Source organism: Pavona decussata, unplaced genomic scaffold, assembly GCF_977016875.1.
Source record: "Pavona decussata unplaced genomic scaffold, jaPavDecu1.1 SCAFFOLD_13, whole genome shotgun sequence".
NCBI lineage: Eukaryota > Metazoa > Cnidaria > Anthozoa > Scleractinia > Agariciidae > Pavona > Pavona decussata.
In genome coordinates, this window is record NW_028145436.1 from 2,710,001 (window position 1) to 2,729,869 (window position 19,869).

Sequence of the window (19,869 nt, forward strand, 5' to 3'; positions counted from 1 at the left end):
CACACCATTCATGCGCCTATTTCAAAATTAATAGGTTCGACGAATTAAGTTCGACTAAGATTCGACGTTTGCCCCAGGCCTAAGAGTATCTAAGGCTGGTTGCAATCCTAAAATTAATGAACATATCTTAAACTTACAGTGAACAAACCTACAAAGCATAACACTACGGTATCCTACATTTTGCTTAGCAAGGATTATTGACAGTCCAAATGAAAGACTTCCAACTGGACCACAACTGTGTTATTTTGTATGTGTTTCCTTGATTTGAGTTTGCTGTGCGATATAAAATCATAAACACTAAATCCCATCTCATTTCTATAGCATAAGTGGAGTAAGTTGGGCATCTTCTTATGAAACATTTCATTTCCTTCATCTTCTTATGAAACATTTCATCATCTGAGATGGACCTTCCTATTGGTCAATAAGGGAAGGTTGGCATCATCTTAGGAGATTAGTAAATATAGATCAATGTGTGCTCTTCGACCTACCAGCTCCATTGGGGCATAGAGTAATAGACATTCTGCGCCTATAAGTTTTCTAACTCTACAAGAATGATGTTTTGTGCTAGGTAAAGACAAACATTTCTGTTGCAGAGCTCCTAGCGATTCCCTTCCTTGGGCGATTGTAAGCTTGACAACAAGCATAACACAAGAATAAAGATACAAAATAATGTAAATTTGACTTTTTCCCACCATTCTTGATATGCAATTAATTTATCGCGACATTCATGTAATAACATCTTGTCTGTGTGAGTTTCATTGTGTAGATATCGTAATTCTCTCTTAATCTGCCCAGTCTGACTCAACACGATACGTTCCAAGTCCTCACGGTCCGAGTGTCCTTGATCACGGAGCTTAGAAATTGCTGTCTCGAGTTTTTGCACTTTCGTTTTTGTCCCTGAAACCTCACCTGGTAGATTCTGCAACCTTCTGTTAACACATGTTTGTAACTCATTTACTACATTTTGAAGTTTTAATAACTTTTTATCTTTAAGTTCTTTCACCTCTTCAATTAAGGCATCTAGTTCATCTTTTTCTGGTAGCTCCTGTAACTTCTCATCTGTCAAAAAAAATTTATCATGAAGTTCTTGCAGCTCGTTACTTTTCATAACTGCTTCCGATAATTCTGCAATCTTCTTCTTAGCAGTGACCATTTCAGCTTCCAGTTCTTTAACGTTAGCTGTGTTGACAGTCGACAAGACCTGGAATTCTTGAAGTTTTTCACACGCCAATTTTAAATGGTGCTCTGTGTTTGTTTTCACATGGTCTGTAATAGCTCTTCGCTGAACCTTTGTCATCAGGCAAGCAGGAAGGAAGAAGGAAAAGAAGAAAAAAATTGAAATGAATGGTTTTATTTTTGTATGTGTTTTTGTCATAAGCTACCATTTTAGCTTAAAATTTAAAAGATCCTAGCATTAAGATCTGCGGGTGGGGAGTTCATAGGCGTACGAGTCAGCTTTTAGGAGGAAAGAGGTGACTTGGGTGCAAATCAAAGGCCTTAAATTTTTTGAAAACAAAAACATTTTCTTGAATACCAAAGATCAATACTTTGTACGCGTGTTTGTATTCTTTCATGGTTTCGTTGTCACATGTCCTTTAAAAGTTATTGCCGACCATGCACATTCCAACACCGCTTTGTTGCGTTGTCTCCAGGTTGCCGAAACTGGAAGGAAACCGTTTTTTTTTTTTTCGTTTTATTGTCGTATTTGGAGTAAATCTTATGATGTACTATTGGAACAAAAACAATGAACTTACAGAACGTACTGCAGCATTGTGTGTAGATCTAGGGGGAACTAGTCAAAACCAAAACTCACAAGCGAAGGTTGATCTTAATGTCGGGTGCTTATATAGTTTCCCCAACCAGAATGTTGGCTCTTCTAACTTATGATAAACTTAGCTCTCCTTCAGATAGATGTCTCAAGGAACTAAACCCGGAGGAGTTTTAATTCTAGCACTCCTGTATTGATTTAGTCACCATTGCGGTAATGTAACACCCTAAATATCGCCTACTCATCAGGACAAACAATCACCACCCGCTTAAGTTGTCTCGAAAGGGCTCGTGCGCCTAGATGAGGACGTGTCACAAATGTATTTAGGCTTTCGCGCTTTCGGTTGTCGGGGACGAGGGAGGGAGAGGGGGGGGGGGGGGGGGGAGTGCATCATCTCGGTTAGTCATTAGATAGCCGCCAAGTCGGATTTGCAAAATCTTAGGGAACTTGGGGTAAAAATGATCGAACTCCGAGTTTGATCATTTTTACCCCAAGTTCCCTAAGTCACCAGTTCAACGACAGTCACTGTTCACTCATCAAATAACTTACCTTTACTTTACAGCCAATATGGGCAAATGTACAATCAACCTTGGTGAAAGGACAACTTTCTTCAATGTGGTCATTCATCTAGTTTTTAAGAAATGATAAAACAAATTATTTTTAAACCTTATTATTATTATTATAACACGAGAGAAATCATCATCATTATTATACCACTGAGATACAAGGCTTATATCCTATAGGGACACAGTGAAGTGAAAAAAATTCAGACAAATGGCAGTATAGAGGATAATTTTTGACCTTATGCTTCTAATGTTTAAACTTTGGAGATCCCTAGAAATTATTTTTGTAAGGTAACAGCGCTTAAAATATTGCTTAAAGGTGCATACACCGAGTGTGGTAAACACATTCGGTCTAATCAACTTAATTGAAACAGACAGCAAAGGCACTAACTCCGTAGTAATGACTTTTGTTAATTGAATTTAAAGATGCGAGTTAAAAACCTTGTCCCGTGGAATTTTCTGTTCTCCACAATTCTGAAGACAAGACATCGGATACTTGTTACAGACGTCAAAATGGCCCTTCAAGATAAAAAATGCACATCCCTTACGATCAATGACTGAAATGTGCAATTCTTATTTCAAAGTGCTGCACACAAAAGCAACTGCGTTATGTATTTACCTGTCTCAGACACCAGACAAAAGGTGTGTTACAGTATGAACAATGGACTTCTCGCTTTGAACATTCCTTAGTCACGTGCTTCAGAAGATCCTTTTTCAAAGGAGTTGCTTTACAACCCTTATTAGTGCACTTGACACCAATGAAATCGCAAGTACCTTCGTGTGCCTGGAATAAAAATTGGTTATTTTTTTAGTCTGTGAATATTTGAGTAGAATTCACGATAGTCCAGTCAACGTGAAATGTACAGCTGCAAAACTGCTTCACGAATTGAAAGAAACAACATTATTCACGGTTAGATATTGCAAAAGACAGTTCAGTTATAAGGCAGCGAAGCCCCTTTTTCCACATGTTTAGAAGAAACACAGGTTGCGTATGTTGCAGTTTGCAGTGAGTGATGACCTTTCGGGACGAAAATAAATTTTTTCTCTATACCTACATACCTTAACTTTAATAACGAAGGAATTAACCGTACTTGGGATTGAGGACTATTACGTTGACGCCCATTCTTTAATATTGAAATTTAATGCAAATATTTATTGTACCCTATAGCTATGTGTTTCGCTGCCTGTTTCGTTTAAAATTGCATGTCTTAGTGTTATGTTGTAGTGATATTGTAGCAATATTGTTGTCTTTAAGCTTAAATACTTAATTTTTGTTTATTACTAATTATTGTACCTAATATCTATTTGTTTCGTTTACAACTGCATATCACAGTCTTACGTTGTAGCGCCGATGTTGTACCAATATTGTAATTTTAAAATTTTTGTCTATAACTAATACCCGCCCAGATTAGCTAATGCTATACGCGGGTTGTGTAAATTGTCTTTAGATATTTGTTGAAAATAATAATAAAAGTGTAAAAGTGTTAAAGGGTAAAAAAGGAAATGAACAGCAACAGAAGCCAGTCACCTTTGCAATTCTGAGTTCACCAGTCCATTTGCAACCGTTTGATTCATTAGGGCATTGCACCATCAAATCCAAAATGGCTCTTTCTACTGCAACGTCAGGATAAATATCCTGTTAAAAAAGAAAATGGTCATTAATCCATTGCAATAAAAAAATTTTGTATTCTCAATTGTTCTTCGAAATTCGAAAATATATCTTTTGAACCAAAGTCTCGATAGTCGGTTTAGTGTTGTTTTATCTTGGTGAGAGTTATAACAGTAGTAACAGGGCTTTTTAGGAACTACTGTCATAGGCTTTTAATAGAACGACTTTTTAAAAATTGGGAATACGGGCACCAAAATTATTGTTTCCTACCTGTATAGCACCAATAAAATAACTTGGACACGCAATAAGTGCAGAAACAAAAACGTTTTCTGATAAGTCGCCACGCGATTACTACAGATCAAAACAATATATGTCGAGTATTTTTCAAGCTTAGTATGGATGGTGCTAAATATTTGTTATCCGGCAATGTCGGCCTACTATTGGCTCGAGTGCTAGAATGATCCTCGATAGAATAGTCACATGCCCACAGCAAGCCGAAAATTATGGGTTATTGTAAATCACTTACCGTTGGGGAACGTTCATTAAGGGGACCGCGGTCGATGGGGCACTTCTTTTTCCTGAAAATAAAATAAAAAATCTTAAATCTAATCCTTCGTATTCCGCGAGTGTAAGTCGGCAGACCCAAGTGTCCGTGACTTCACCTGTCAAACCCGACTGAGCATGAGCACTTTCAGGTTTTTCAGTAATACATTACGTGCAAAAAAAATTTCGGACGTTTTATTTCGGACGTTTAATTTTCGGACACTTTTTCCCTCATTTAGGACAATTTTCGGACAAAAATTTCGGACATTGCGCTGAAACATGCCTAAAGTAAATTTACTGAAATAAAATCTGTTAAAAGACTTAAAATGATAGTTTTACTGTACCTTCAAGGTTTTACAGCCAGATACACCAACAAGAAAATAACACAAACTCAATCAAGCTTATGCCTCAAGCATGCAGTGTCTCATTATTTTCCTTTCCAGTGATAAAAAGAACGACTGAGCAAAGCCGCCTAATCCGAATTCTAGCCATATCATGTATATTGGCTTTGAATATGTGATGCCGTCGCCTATAAAGTACTTTTAGAGTTTTATAATATACTGTAAAAATTTCGGACACTTGAAAGTTTTATTTTCGGACACTATTTTTGTCCGAAATTAAAATCGTCCGGAATTTTTTGCAAGTAATGTATCAATGGTTCTTTGTTGGAGCCTAAATACAAAAGTTAAAAAAATATAAGGGGTCTATTATTTTCCATGTTCCGCTTCCTTGGGCAAACAGAGAATAGAAGCTGCTAAGAATAGCTAACAAACAACTCAACTGAGTTGTTTTAGAGCCATCTTTTTCATGCACAGCAACGTATATATAGGCTGGAATATCTAAAGAGTATTACAAAAGACGTGATTGTCCATCTCGTCCCTAATTTGACCTAGCAGTGTCCCAAGTTTGGGTTATATGTGTAAAATACACAACGAATGAAGCGGTGGTTACACATGAGTAAATCAATGGCATGTTTGTGAATTGTTTGATGCCCTTTCATGATTTACTATTTCATCAGTATGGCCGGATTTGACTTTCGACTCACTTATTCCGTACTGCAGTCATTCGTGTGTATTGTCGGTAAACATTTTGATATTTCACCATGCTTCAGTTTAAACCTGTATCAACGATATTGTGCCTCAAATACTGCTTACAGTTAAAGTTCTACCCGGACTTTGCACCTTACAACCGAAGAAAGCAAAACAATTTTCTTAGTTGTCTGATGTATTCTTGCGTTAATAAGCTAATCATTTAATATTCAAGCGTTTAGATTCGAAATAATTAGCTGTTGAAAACCATCATGAGCGAACAGAGCCACAAGAAAAATAAATCTGCCAAATATAAATGTTCGGGTACCCACACTCATTACTTACCTTCTCAAAGATTTCTGCAAGCACTCTTTGCAGAATCTGTGACCGCATTTGGTCTGCACTGGTTCCCGCATGGGCAATTTACATATCGGACAGGAATAATCTCCCGGAACTTCACAAGCAAAGGTATAGTCGTAACCAGACATGGTGAAGTCTTATTTGAACCCAGATCAACGCGTTTGAAGCCTTCGATCTGCAGACCAGTGGTTCTGTCAGCGGTAGCTTCGAACCAACCGTAGGTACTTCAAATATGGTAACGATAATAAAGCTTTTAAATGCAAGGGACTGTAGTAGTAATAAAAGAAGCAGAGACCGGTACAACGTAGAATTACGTTTAAAAGGTTTCTATATTACGGCTGGCCAAACCAGCCTTCTTCAGGTACGATGAATATTTGCATTGGGACATACGCTTATATAGCAAATATTTGCGCAATAGCGGAACTACGAAAAACTAAAGTGATTGACAGTATAAAAAATGAAGCAAATGAAATAATAATCACAAAACAAAAAAAAAATTAACAAAACGGAAAAAGCTAGTAAATTTATTCGAGAATATTATGGCCATGTGGGAGAAGTGTTCTGCCTTTTGAGATTAAAAAGGCTTCCCTGGCCTTACGGGTAGAGTCTCGGTTAGAGACGGTTTTCGACGCCATTTTGACGGGTAGGCAAACTCGTCTAAAATAACAGTGTTTGTATGGGAATCCGATGTCAAATAATTTTCATAAAACAACGCTTCTGAAAAATTCATGAATTGGAAACTTTTGGAACTAGGGAAAGGATTTTAAGAAAAAAATTGGAGGGATCTAGCTGTGCCAGAAAACGTTCCAGTCGTGTTTTGAACTTTCAATACATTTCCCTGTATTTTTTTCCCGCGAACTATTTTTAGTAGCAGTTCATGGCTGGTTCGCTATACAGACAAATGCATGGAAAGTTCAAAACACGACTGGACCGGCTTTCTGGCACAGCTATATCCCTCAAAGTTTTTTACTTAAAATCGTTTTCCTAGTGCCAAAAGTTTCTAATTCATGAACTTTTCAGATGCGATGTTCTTTGAAAATTATTTGACATCGGATTTCCATACAAACACTGTTATTTCAGACGTGTTTGCCTACTCGTCAAAATGGCGTCGAAAACCGTGATAAGGCCCGTTAGCGGTGCCGCCGGCCGGTTAGGAGCGATGATGAGGAAGTGTTCTGCGGCTGTGGTGGGTTCGTATCTATGGTGCGGCGGTGTTCATTAAAGCGGTCTTCTAATCGTCGTTTTGTCTGCCCTGCATATTGTGGATTACAGCGGTTACATTGGATCATTTAGATTAGATTTTTACTTTCACAGGTCAGGTTAGATTTGATAGGGCGTGTTTCACCGGTGAAAAAAGAGGTGTAGTTAGTGAGACCATCGGAAATGTATGGGCAAGTGGCGCAATTTTTACCGCAACGATAGGAGCCGGAAGGGAGTTGTGGGTGGGGATTAGTCGAGTTAGAGCAAAGTTTAGCCAAAACCAATAAGTCACGCAGGTTAGGAGATCGTCTGAAGGCCACAACATGTAATTAATCTCCATAGAAAAAGTCTGCTCTAACCGAGACTCAATCCGTAAGGTCAGGGAAGCCTTTTTAATCTCAAAAGGCAGAACACTTCTCCCACATGGCCGCGAAGAAATTTACTAGCTTTTTTCCTTTTATTATATTTTTTTGTTTTGTTATTACTATTTCATTTGCTTCATCTTTTGTACTGTCAATCAAGTTCCGCTATTGCGCAAATTAATATTTGTTATATAAGCGTATGTCCCAATGCAAATATTCATTATACCTGAAGAAGGCTGGTTTGGCCAGCCGAAATATTTGTTTTCTCGCTCTTACATCAAAGACGATACGGTTTTTATCAAGGCAGCGTTTGTGGAGCAAAAGGAAAGAAAGTTTTCGAGAATTTTCTTGGTGACTGACATATAGAACTTTCTTCCTTCTTTTATTGGAAGGAAACAAAGCTCTTTCTTTTTTTTCTTAGCGTTGTAAACGCTTTAAAAAGCACGGCTAGGAAAGCGGGGAAAGTCCCATTTTCAAATAATGTAACGCTGGGTCGCAAATAACCGGCATTACGAGCAACAATTTACGCGCTTGAATTATCATTCGTTTTCCAAGTACGCCACTAAGGTAATAAAACCTGTTTCGTTGTTAACTTTTTCAGCAAGGGTAAAAATTATAATGTGACAATTAGCGACTGAAAAACTGTGATATGCCCATTTCTTACGCTGACGTCAAAATAAACGTAAGATCGTTGTACTAACTGGGTACTTGAATATGGGTGAATTCTCCCATGCTTATTCAGTATATAGAGTTGTTACCATATGGGCGAATCTTTGTTTACACTTTTTTCCTCATTAACATATGGTTATCACTATCTGATGATGCTAATACATCGAATGGTTTCGGAGAAATTCTCTTCTAAAAACTTGAAAATTTTCAGAGAATGTAAGGCTCGTTAACTTTAATGCCACCCAGCAATTTCGCAGTTTTTGATTGCTGGTATTTCCTTTAATATTGCTTGCAAAGAGCTGAAAATTGCACAAATTGCTCAACTTAATCAGTTCTTTCAACTTTTGCATTTAGTTTACATATATACGTCAGATATACGGCCACGGCGTCAATAAGTTAAGTCGTATGCTAATGAGGAAAAATGTCAACAATGACGTCAACAAGAGCAGATCACTCGGCCAGTATTCAGTAATTCGAAGAACTGGTTATATGCCATTCCTTTGAATTCCTTCCAATTGGCGCGTACCAATGAATCAATAAATTTGTGACTCAATAACCTTTAAGAATAACCTTTAAAATCTTAATATATAGGTTCCCTCCTTTTCCAATCTTACTCAACAAGCTTGGGTTATCTTCTGCAATGTTGAATTTTTATTGAGTATCATTAAACTGTGTAAAGAAAGTGCAAGTATTTTTTGCCCTACACTCGTGTAGGAAGATTTTGTGCTTTAACTGAATTATCAAACGTTGCTTTCACCGGGAGTAGATGCCAAATTTAAAGTTTGATAATTCAGTTAAAGCACAAAATCTTCCTACAGTAAAGTTTGACATCAAACTCGACCGAAGTTGTTCGTGGTTAAAGTAGATCGGTTATGGCCCTAATTCAATGTCATCGATCCCCTTTAATGCAGGAACTTACTAGCAACACATTGAAATCAGCAGTGGGTAATGTTATATTTTATTGTTTATGCCTGAACCGAGGCTATGAACAAGTTTGTTCTTGTGCTGAATGCGCGGTAAAACAATTATCTGGTTATCCAAAAATTGGTCATTAATGTAAAAATTTGTAATATTCCATACGTTGACATTTCCTACGAAACACATCAGGGAAAATTGTTTCCCGCTATTTGTGCATGTACATGGACATGAGAAGACAGAGAACTGTGAACAGTCTATTTTCCTACATTCCATAAATTTAAACCATGCAAACCCAACGTCAAATCACAGGGAGTCCAGAAAAGTTGTGAAAAAGAAATAAATTAATAAATTATTGACTTACGTTGTTCGTTTCTTGTGGATTCCTATAGTGCTCATTTCCTATAGTGCTGATCTGCATCTGAGCTCTGCTGACTTTACTATATAAATATTGACAAGGGAGGCAACTTTTTCGCGAAACAATTTGAACACACTCGGCAAAATAGCTTGGAACGTTCGACTTGTTCGCCTCTTTGCAACCAAATTCGTATCAAACGAAAGCTGGATAATTTTGGAACACACTTACCTGTCAGAATCCCAAGAAGAAACAATTTTGAGCCAGCATTTTAGCTCCCTTTTCGCAATTTTGCTCAGTGAAGTTTTTCGCAACAGCTGCGGCCAGTTACCTTGGCGCAGACGTCACAGATTTACGCGCCATATGTCGCCTCTCCCTACCTCGCAAAGATGTTTTTGCACGACAGCCATGGACAGTCACCGCTCCCTGTTTAGTCACCAATTGAGCGAGGCCGGAAATAAATGTCAGCCGACTTGTCGAGCAAACCTGAATTTTGTAAATAAAACCAAAGTAGAATTTCAGTTCGCGCAATTTGTGACTAAACAGGGAGTGGTGACTGTCCATGACTGTAGCGCAAAAACATCTTTGGGAGGTAGGGAGAGGCGACATTTCGCTCGAGATGTGACGTCTGCGCAAAGGTGTCCGTGCGTTCCGGGTCGAATTGGAATTTGGAAATGTTTGTTTTTGTGGAGGGAGGAAAACCGGAGAACAACCCTTGGAGCAGGGACGCGAACCAACAACAAACTCAACCCACATATGGCGTTAACTTCGGGAATCGAAACTGGACCACGTGGGTGGGAGGCGGCTGCTCTCGCCACTGCACATCCACTGTTTTTCTTTTTCTTTTTTTTTTTTAACCAAGAACCTTCAATAAAGTGAAGAAAGTTCAAACGATTTCTATAAACAATGAAGGCGTCTTTGTTCCAGCCTGCGCAAACGGTCACAGCCCGTCTCGCGATTACTTTACCTCACGTCAGCATGTTTCACTTAACAAGAGTGTCTCGATCTACATTAATATATGGCGCTAAGAGTATCTAAGGCTGGTTGCAATCCTAGTGAACAAAACCTTCAAAGCATAACACTACGGTATCTTACATTTTGCTTAGCAAGGATTATTAACAGTCCAAAGGATAGACTTCCAACTGGACCAAAACTGTGTTATTTTGTATGTATTTCCTTGATTTGAGTTTGCTGTGTGACATAAAATCATGAACACTAAATCCTTTCCTATTTCTATAGCATGAGTGGAGTAAGTATGGCATCTTCTTGAAACATCATTTTCAACATTTTTCATCTGAGATGGACCTTCCGATTGGTCAGAAAGGGAAGGTTGGCGTCATTATTGCTTCTTAGAAGATTAGTAAATATAGATCAATGTGTGCTCTTCGTCCTACCAGCTCCAGAGAGGCATAGAGTAATGGACATTCTATGCCCATAAGTTTTCGAACTCTATGAGAAGGATTAGTTTTGTGCTAGGCGAAGACAAACATTTCTGTTGCACAGCTTCTAGCGATTCCCTTCCTTGTGCGACTGTAACATTAACAACAAGAATACCACAAGAAAAAAGATACAAAATAATACAAATTTGACTTTTCTCCACCATTCTTGATGTGCAGTTAATTTATCGCAACATTCATGCAATAACATCTTGTCTTTGTGAGTTTCATTGCATAGATCTTGTAATTCTTGCCTGAACTGTGCGATCCGACCCCGCAAGAAGCTGTTTTCCTGAAGGTCTGATTGTCTTTGATCACGGAGTTTAAAAATTGCTGCCTCGAGTGTAAACACCTTCGCTTTGGTCCCTGAAACTTGACTCTGTAGACTCTGCAACCCTCTGTTAACAAATATCTGCAACTCGCTCACTTTATCTTGAACTTCCAACAACTTTTCATCTTGGAGTACTTTGAGTACTTTGATCTTCCCAGTTAACGCATCTACTTCATCTTTTTCTGGTAGTTCGTTTAACTTCTCATCTGTCAAAGCAATTTTATTATAAATCATCCCTTGCAGGCCGTTAGTTTTTTTAACTGCTTCCGATAATTCTGCAATCTTCTTCTTAGCAGTGACCATTTCAGCTTCCAATTCTTTAACGTTAGTTGCGTTGACAGTCGACAAGACCTGCAAACCACTCAGTTCATCTTGTACTTCCAACAACTTTTCATCTTGAAGGTCTTTGACCTCTTCAATTAACGCATCTACTTCATCCTTTTCTGGTACTTCGTTTAACTTCTCATTTGTCAAAGCAATTTTATTATTAATCAGCCCTTGCAGCCCAATAGTTTCTATAAGTGCTTCCGATAATTCTGCAATCTTCTTCTTAGCAGTAACCATTTCAGCTTCCAGTTCTTTAACGTTAGCTGTATTGACAGTCGACAAGACCTCGAACTCTTGGAGTTTTTCACAAGCCAATTTTAAATGGTTCTCTGTGTTCTCTTTTACATGGTCTGCGATAGCTCTTCGCTGAACCTATGTCAACAATAAAAAGTAGGAAGAAAGGAAGGAAGGAAGGAAGAAGGAAAGAACAACTTTCAAATGCGTTTTATATGTGTTTTGTCATAAGCTACCATTTTGACAATTGTTCTACAAAAGACTTTACTGATCCTAGCATTAAGCTTTTTACCACAAGAGAAAATATTCTTGTGGTCAATATAATAATGCACTATTGGAGAAAACTAAACGAACTGAGAGAAGGTACTGCAGCATTGTGCGTAGATTCTATGTTGGGGGATGATTTTTATCTGTGAGGAAGATTTCTCAACTACAGTTAGATTTACGTAGAAGAAGAGATTTGTTAAACAATTTAACTATAAAAAATTGCGATAATGTTGAAAACTTTAAAAAATTTAAAACCATCTTGGTTTAAAAGTTTAAAAAGCGACGACGTTTCGACGTTTGCTCAACGTCATTATCAAGTCAGTGATGAGCGAAATGAAAATGAATGAAAATGTAAAAGAATTCCTTAGAGATAAGTAAAAGCGAAAATATGTGATCTTAATGAAGTATTCGCACGCAGCCGGAGTCATGTAAAGAGTTTGGCGCGAATAGAGTCTTTCTGAGTATTTAACTCAGGGTTCAATTCCTTAATGAACAACATCTCAAAGATCAGGCAGTCAAACTTTGATCTACATTTCTTTAGAACAGAGAATTGCTTGTCGGCTAAATCAGCCTTCGATAGACCGTGTTGCTTCATTAAGATCACATATTTTTGCTTTTACTTGTCTCTAAGGAATTCTTTTACATTTATATTCGTTTTCATTTCGCTCATCACTGACTTGATAATGACGTTGAACAAACGTCGAAACGTCGTCGCTTTTTAAACTTTTAAACCAAGATGGTTTTTAATTTTTTAAAGTTTTCAACATTATCGCAAATTTTTATAGTTAAACAGTTAGATTTTCCGTGTAAATATAAAGTATTCCGTCCAAATGATTCTTATCTGGGACAAACTTCAGTCGTCATTTTCTTGGTTACCGTAAACTGCATTTTTTGGATTTTGACGGGGTAATGAAACGAAGATTTCTCCCGCTCTCCATCCTCTCAGTTTTTGCTCTCCTCCCAACTTTCAAGCGGTTAAAAAGCGAAAAGGACAAACACCCCATAGAAGTGCTTGCACGCAGGCTAAAGAGAGTGATAACAGTTATGTCACGGCATTGATTTAGTCACCATTCCCCAAATATCTCGTATTCTGTCGGGCAAACAATCTCCGCCTCCTGTGTTTCAAAAAAGCCAATGTGCCTGTAGTAAATATGATCGAACTCGCCACGAGTCTAATGACAGTCACTGTGCACTCATAAAATAACTCACCTTTACATCACAACCAATATGGGCAAATGTGCAATCAACCGCGGTAACACCACAACTTAATTCAATGTGATCACTCATCTGGTTTTTCAGAAATGATAAAAAAAAACTATTTTTAAACCTTATCATTATTAGAACACGAGAGAAATCATCATCATTATTTAATCAAATACAAGGCTTTTACCTAAAAAGGACACAATGCACTGAAAACAAAATTAAGACAAATGGCAATAAAGGATAATTTTTGAGGACTCCTGGAAACATTTCTGTAAGGTAACAGCGCTTCAGTAATACACTCAAGTCAAGTCATGTTTATTTCAGCACTGGTGGCCCTTTCAGCACTAGGCTCCTATCAGTAGGGCCTTGCTAAATTTATGCCTACTACAACATTAAAAAAGCACATCTCAAATATGTACAATACAAGTAAAAAGTGAATAAAAATAGTTAAACGTCACGTATGATTAAAACCTATCTCTTTATTACTAAAATATTATTTAAAAACTGGGAAATAAGTTACATGCAATCATATCTGTGGTTCTAAATAAATGTTAGAGGTAAAATCGCCATGGACCAACTGATTCTATCTATCGGACTAACGTTTATTCCGGTCAAATACAGACAGTACAGGCCCCGACCCAGTAGCAATGGCTTTTGTCAATTGAATTTAAAAATGTAAGATAAAAACCTGGTCCCGTGGAATTTTCTGTTCTCCACAGTTCTGAACACAACACACCGGATACTTCCCACAAACGTCAAAATGGCCCTTCAAGATAAAATACACACATCCCTCATGATCAATGACTGAAATTTGCAATTCTTGTGCTGCACACTACAACTGCGTTATGTATTTACCTGTCTCAGACACCAGACAAAAGGTGTGTCACAGTATGAACACTGGACTTTCCGCTTTGGACATTCATCAGTCACGTGATTCAGTAGATCCTTTTTCAAAGGAGTTACCTTACAACCCTTATTAGTGCACTTGACACCAATGAAATCGCAAACAGCTTCGTGTATCTGGAAGAAAAATTGGTTATTTTTTTTAGTCTGTGATCATGTGAATAGAATTAAAGACAGGCCACTTTAAAACTGGTGGAGTGAGGCGAGAATCACTGATCCAAAGCGCGGATTCTCGATGGGCATGGAGCGACGTAAAGTCGATGCGTCGCTATCGCAGTCAAATCTGTAAGACTGCGGGAACGGTGGGACAACGCCCAGGGCAAAACACAAAAACAGTAGCATAACAGAAAATCAAAAACAAAAACGACTACTTGACCGTCGATGGTCTCAAAGAGGGCTGCAAACCAATGTTTTCATAATTGAAGGAGTCAGAAAGACCACGGTTATGAACGCAACTTGAAAAGAAAACCTGATTTCAGGATATATAGAGAAAAAAGGCATGGGATAAGAAAACAGCAGCAACCTTGCTCATGAAAAAGGTCCTTTCTTAGCTACGCTAGCTCTGTGTGTTGTCGGATAATTCTTTTTATGCTTCATCTACTACTGATTTGCATACAGCCTGTATTTCTTGAACTATTTCTCGTATGCGTTAAGAGATAATTTGAAGATAACGATAAGGAAAAAACATAGCTTTCATGACGAAGAAGTGAATATCAACAGAAACCAGTCACCTTTACAATTCTGAGTTCACTAGTCCATTTGCAACCGTTTGATTCATTAGGGCACTTTACCATCAGGTCCAAAATGGCTCTTTCTACTGCAACATCAGGATAAATATCCTGTTTAAAAAAGAAAGCGGTCATTAACCCATTGCAAGAGATAATTTTGACTTGTCAATTGTTCTTCGTAATGCGAAATTAAATCTCTTGAACCAAAGTCTCGATAGTCGGTTAAATGGTTTTTTTATCTTGGCGAGAGGCTAGTTGTGACAGTAACAGGGCTTTTTTAAGGACTACTGCCACAGGCTCTTAATAGAACAATCAATTAAAGTAAGTGACACACTCAGAACGACTATTGGGCAAAATTGGGCAATTTGGCGCCAAAATTATTGTATCTTACCCTGAAGCACCAATAATTAGACGTAAACACCTAATGAGTACAGAAACAATAACTTTTTCTGACAAGTGGTCACGTGGCTGCTAAAGTATGGCGTTCAAAAAACGGATGCCGAGTTTTGATGTCACTGAGTGCTTGCCCATGGTCATCCCTTAAAAAGGCTGTAAATTGCTTACCGTCTTGGAACGTTCATTAAGGTGACCGCGGTCGATGGGGCATTTCCTTTTCCTGAAAAATTAAGAATCTTAATCTAACTTTGCGTGTTCCACGAGATTGTGTAACGGCGGACTAAAGCGTCCGTGACTTCATCTGTCAAATACGAAAGAGCAGGAGCATGAGCAGGCTATGATTTTCTTCGAGGTCTACCACAGGTATCCCAATCTGGAAGTGTTTTAATGTGACCTTTGAAATCGAGCGTCACGTTACCTTTGGGCAATAGCGTAAATTATAAGGTTTGAATGAAAATTTAATGATGGCTTGTACGAGATAAAAAGCTCTGGTAAGTGACCAGCTTCTGTATTTTCGGTTTTTGGTCACTTAAGAGATTGCATTCTCGTAAGTGACCATTTCTAGTTACGACCACTTTTTCCAATTCCCGAGGTATGGTCGCTTACGAGAGCTTCGACTCTATAAGGTAAATCCTTGTTGTCCACCTTTTAATACGACCTATTTGATTAACTACTTTATCAGGCTACGGATTTTCACTTTCGACTTACTTGTTACGCACGATGCCCTCAGGGCAGACCGCGTCAAAAATTCGGTGGGGTTCCTTTTTACGCAGGACGACCTGAGGGCAGACCTTGTCTAAAATTCGGCTGGGTGTATTTTTGTTCATCGTTATTTTTTTTTTACCCGGGATACCCTGAGGGCAGACCGTGTCTAAAATTGGAAGCAAACAACGAAAATGCTGCAAGTATACGCAGGATCTGTAAAAGATCTAATCAGCCAAAAATATAAATTTATTTCATACATACTGAGATTTACAGATAGAATTGATCTGTTGAAAACCCGGTTCGGAAATTCTCGCAGCCAATGGAAACAGCGAAACGACTTTCTCACACATGGGAAATCCGTCTCGTCCAATCAGAAAGCGGTTGTCAAAACGCGTCAACATTTTCAATAAATGAATGAACGTGGTAGCTTTGGCGTATCTTTGTCGATTGCGCTAGCTTTTCTGCGGCTCTAAATTTCTCGCTTGCCGGGATTTCGACTTTTTCGCAGGACATTTCTAGACGAATTTAAAACATTTTGATAAACAACTACTGATGGCTGAATGTTCTGGCACTGGTGGCTGAATGTTCTGACAGTAGGTTCAAACCTTTGGATAAACCCATCCGGCGGAGAATATATTACCGACCAAGAAAACAAAACACTCGAGCAAAAACGCAGCGCGATGTGACGCTACTTACTGCATTTCTGCTGAAAAAAAAACGAACAAAGAAAAAATGAAGAAATTTAACCAGAAGAGCTCAACCGCTGGGTTAGTGAATTCATTGTTGGTGTGAAAAGAAAAGATGGCCAAGACTATGAACCATCAAGCTTTCGAGGGTTGTTTTCATGAGTTCAACCGGTATTTAAAAGAACGCAAGTACTCAGCGAGTATAATATTATCGAAGACATTGCGTTTGATCAAGCAAGAAAATGCCTTTACGAAAAGAATTTACTCGGAATCTCAAATGTCGAAGCTTTGCCAAACACCTGTGGCTTTTCAATTCGGTGAATTTTGGCTTGAGAGGCTGTGAAGAACATCGGCAGACGGCTTGGGGCGACGTGCAACTTCACATGGAAGCTGACGGAACTAAATACTTAGAGTATTCTGAACGGCAAACGAAAACTAGAACAGGAGCTGAACCTCGTAAGGTCAGGAGCTGTTAAACCGAAGGCGTTCCCACCATCAAACGGTCCACCCGAAAGAAATCCAGTTGCCGTTTACAACATTTATTCCGAAAAGCGACCTGACGCGATGAATAAACCTTATGCGCCATACTATCTCGAAATAAATTCCACAAAAAAGTCCTTCGTCAAAAAGAAAACTGTGGTTTAAATCAAGTGCAAATGTGTCAGAACAAATTGAACAGTTTGATGAAAACCATGGCGGAAAAAGGAGGCCTTTCAAGTAAACGTCTGACAATCACAGCACTCGAAAACGCATTTTTGAAATAACGTGATATTTTCGTGTACTTTCATTATAACAATAAAACACTTGTGAGCTATGTGTACATGTTTACCAGACCTGTTCAGCACGGAAAAATCTCAGTATGTATAAAATAAACAAATTACAGCATGGAAAGTGCTTTGTACGGTGTTTACGCACTCGTTGTTTTGCATCAGAAATCTCACTCACTCGTCAACAACTCGTGCGTAAACACCGTACGCGCGCACTTTCCATGAAGTAATCTATATGACTCAAATTTCCGAAATCACTACCACGTGCACTTGTTAGACCACTCGACTCGCGTTGGTTGTTCTACTTTTTGCTGTGCTACACCGTGCTGACGAGAGCCAACCAGCTCAAAACAGCTGTCCACGGTTGCCGCATTCTGTTGATTCTCGGTTTGGTCTCTATCATGTTGCTGTCGTGTTAAGTTTTCTACGCAGTCCGATCAGCCTTGCAGAAATTTGAGTCTGAAATTGGGCTGGGTATCTTTTTACGTTGGATGCCCTGAGGGCAGATTGTGTCCAAAATTCGGCTGGGTATCTCTTTTTTTTTTTTTTTTTCATGGTAGTTACAAATCAGGGCCCGGTTGTTCGAAAGCCGATTGACGCCAATCCACGATTAAAAGTTAACCGAGGTCTTAAGCTCGCCAGTTTTAAATGCTTTTAAAAGCTAATTTTAAGATAATTGTAAAGAAACGTCTACTTCAAAACAGAGGGACAAAAATCTTTTGAAGAAATTGTTTTTTATTTTGTAATTGAACTCGAATCAAATTTCACACTAACCCAGGATTAGCTTAATCGGGCTTTGAGCTACTGGGCCCTGCACATTAATTTATTCATTAAACTCTGCTCTCTCCTAGAAGGGATCTATTGTTCTGATTGTCTTCAACAGAAACAGCCCAATAAAAATCTATCACGAGGGAGGGGTCCCCCTCATCCCTATCTGTGTGACGTCAAATCATCATTTGATTTATTTATAAACCTGGATTAAATTCTGCTCTCTCCTAGAGGGAATGTTTTTTTCCACTATTGTGGCGGCCATGTTGTTTACATGTTTTAGACTCAACTATGCCGTTTTCAAAACAAAAATTAACCCTTTTGAAGCGGTAAATCGAAAGAAGAACTTCTAAGAAGCACACGGCAGTTAAAACGGGGGAAATTTGAGAGTTCCTGGCGAAGGAATCATGCTTTGTTTGACGGTTGTAGAACCACAACGCGAGGAGGAAAGGTCATTGATAAGCCAAAACACACAAACTGGAAATCCACTTCACAATCAATTTAAAGGTTTGATTGTCAGTTTTTACTAAAAGTTTTCATTTAGGAAAGCTTTTTTCCTGTCTTTCTTTCTGTTTTTTTTTGGGGGGGTGAAACAAGAACAACTTGTTATCTTACACTTTTATTGAAATAAGATAAGCAGAATAGGAAACGTGAGTCAGGCCACGTGTGTGGTCATTACTTCATCGTAATGTAATTTTCGGTTTAACGATAAGTAGCGTAACACATGGAAATACGGAAACAACATCACGCTATCTTTGTGAATCAAACTATTCCATTAGCCATGATAGTTTTAAAAATCTGCGAAGCATACAATGGGAATAAATGAGGCCACATTAAGCATCCCGCGAAAATGCCATTAAGTTGGTGACACACTTGGCGATTTTATACGGCGATCGCCGCGATCAGCGAAAATCGCCAGGTGTGCCCGGTGAAGCCATTGTGATTTTCGCCGATCGCCGCGATCGGCGATATCAGCGATTAAATTCGCCGGCATTCGCCAAGTGTGCCCTTTCCCGCGATTTTCTACGGTCATTATTGCGAATCGCCAGTAAAGTCAACCCATCAGGTTGGACGATTTTGTCACATGAATTTTCAAAACTGCCACATCGCCGCGATCGACGAAAAAATCGCCAAGTGTGTCCGTACCAATCGGCGGCCCGTAGTCTTTGAGCCGTTTGTACACGAAAGTGAGAATATTTGATTTGCTGTGAATAGGAGATTTACTTTCCTCTTTTGTGTTGGATTTATTTAATGTTTGAGGAAGAGAAAACAAAATTAGAGACAGGTTTTGCCGTTTACCATAATAAATTTTGACGACGACGGGTAGCTGACCGCCACGTGTCAAACCACAAGCTCACAAGCTCTACGACTTTGTACCATACAACCAAACAACACAAAGGAATCTTTTTCGGTTGATTTGAAATATTTGGCTGTTGAAACGACATTCCCCAACTCATTTCTTACCTTTTCAAAGATTTCTGCAAGCACTCTTTGCAGAATCTGTGACCGCATTTGGTCTGCACTGGTTCCCGCATCGGGCATTCACATATCGGACAGGAATATTCTCTCGGAACTTCACAAGCAAAGGTATAGTCGTAACCAGACATGGTGAGGTTTAGTTTTAACCTCACTCGCGTTTAATTTCGTCTTCCACTACAGATGCCGAGTCAATCGCCGAGACACAGATAGTCAGAATTCTGTCAGCGGTAGTTTCCAACCAATGTAAGATACCTCATATATGGTCAA

At 38.7% G+C, this 19,869-nt stretch overlaps 1 protein-coding gene across 4 annotated transcripts; it reads right to left on the reverse strand.

Annotated features, from left to right (window-relative positions):
• Nucleotides 1-561: 561 nt before the first annotated feature.
• Nucleotides 562-19,850, reverse strand: LOC146487887 (TNF receptor-associated factor 6-B-like). 4 transcript variants are annotated; one of them, XM_085128150.1, is made up of 7 exons: nucleotides 19,588-19,850; nucleotides 4,467-4,518; nucleotides 3,860-3,967; nucleotides 2,951-3,115; nucleotides 2,773-2,850; nucleotides 2,318-2,395; nucleotides 562-1,288 (listed from the first exon to the last, which is right to left on the reverse strand). In XM_085128150.1, exons 1-7 carry the CDS (start codon nucleotides 19,728-19,730, stop codon nucleotides 599-601), a joined length of 1,314 nt encoding a protein of 437 aa, XP_084984276.1. In that variant the 5' UTR covers nucleotides 19,731-19,850; the 3' UTR covers nucleotides 562-598. The 4 variants fall into 4 exon arrangements, with proteins under 4 accessions (XP_084984276.1, XP_084984282.1, XP_084984265.1 ...); XM_085128156.1 differs by lacking the exon at nucleotides 19,588-19,850 and adding an exon at nucleotides 5,857-6,199; XM_085128139.1 differs by lacking the exons at nucleotides 562-1,288; nucleotides 2,318-2,395; nucleotides 2,773-2,850; ... (1 more) ...; nucleotides 3,860-3,967; nucleotides 4,467-4,518 and adding exons at nucleotides 10,646-11,838; nucleotides 13,177-13,254; nucleotides 13,859-13,936; ... (1 more) ...; nucleotides 14,805-14,912; nucleotides 15,366-15,417 and having other exon boundaries at nucleotides 19,588-19,843.
• Between the last annotated feature and the right edge of the window lie 19 nt (nucleotides 19,851-19,869).

Bases quoted from the DNA above. Each gene is read 5' to 3' on its own strand.
- LOC146487887 (XM_085128139.1), bottom strand. From the start codon at position 19,730: ATGTCTGGTTACGACTATACCTTTGCTTGTGAAGTTCCGAGAGAATAT. The intron at 14,913-15,365 runs GTAAGCAATTTA...TTTTTTAAACAG, and splicing joins TTAATGAACGTTCCAAGACG to GATATTTATCCTGATGTTGC. The intron at 13,255-13,858 runs GTTTTTATCTTA...CTGAAAAACCAG, and splicing joins AGAAAATTCCACGGGACCAG to ATGAGTGATCACATTGAATT.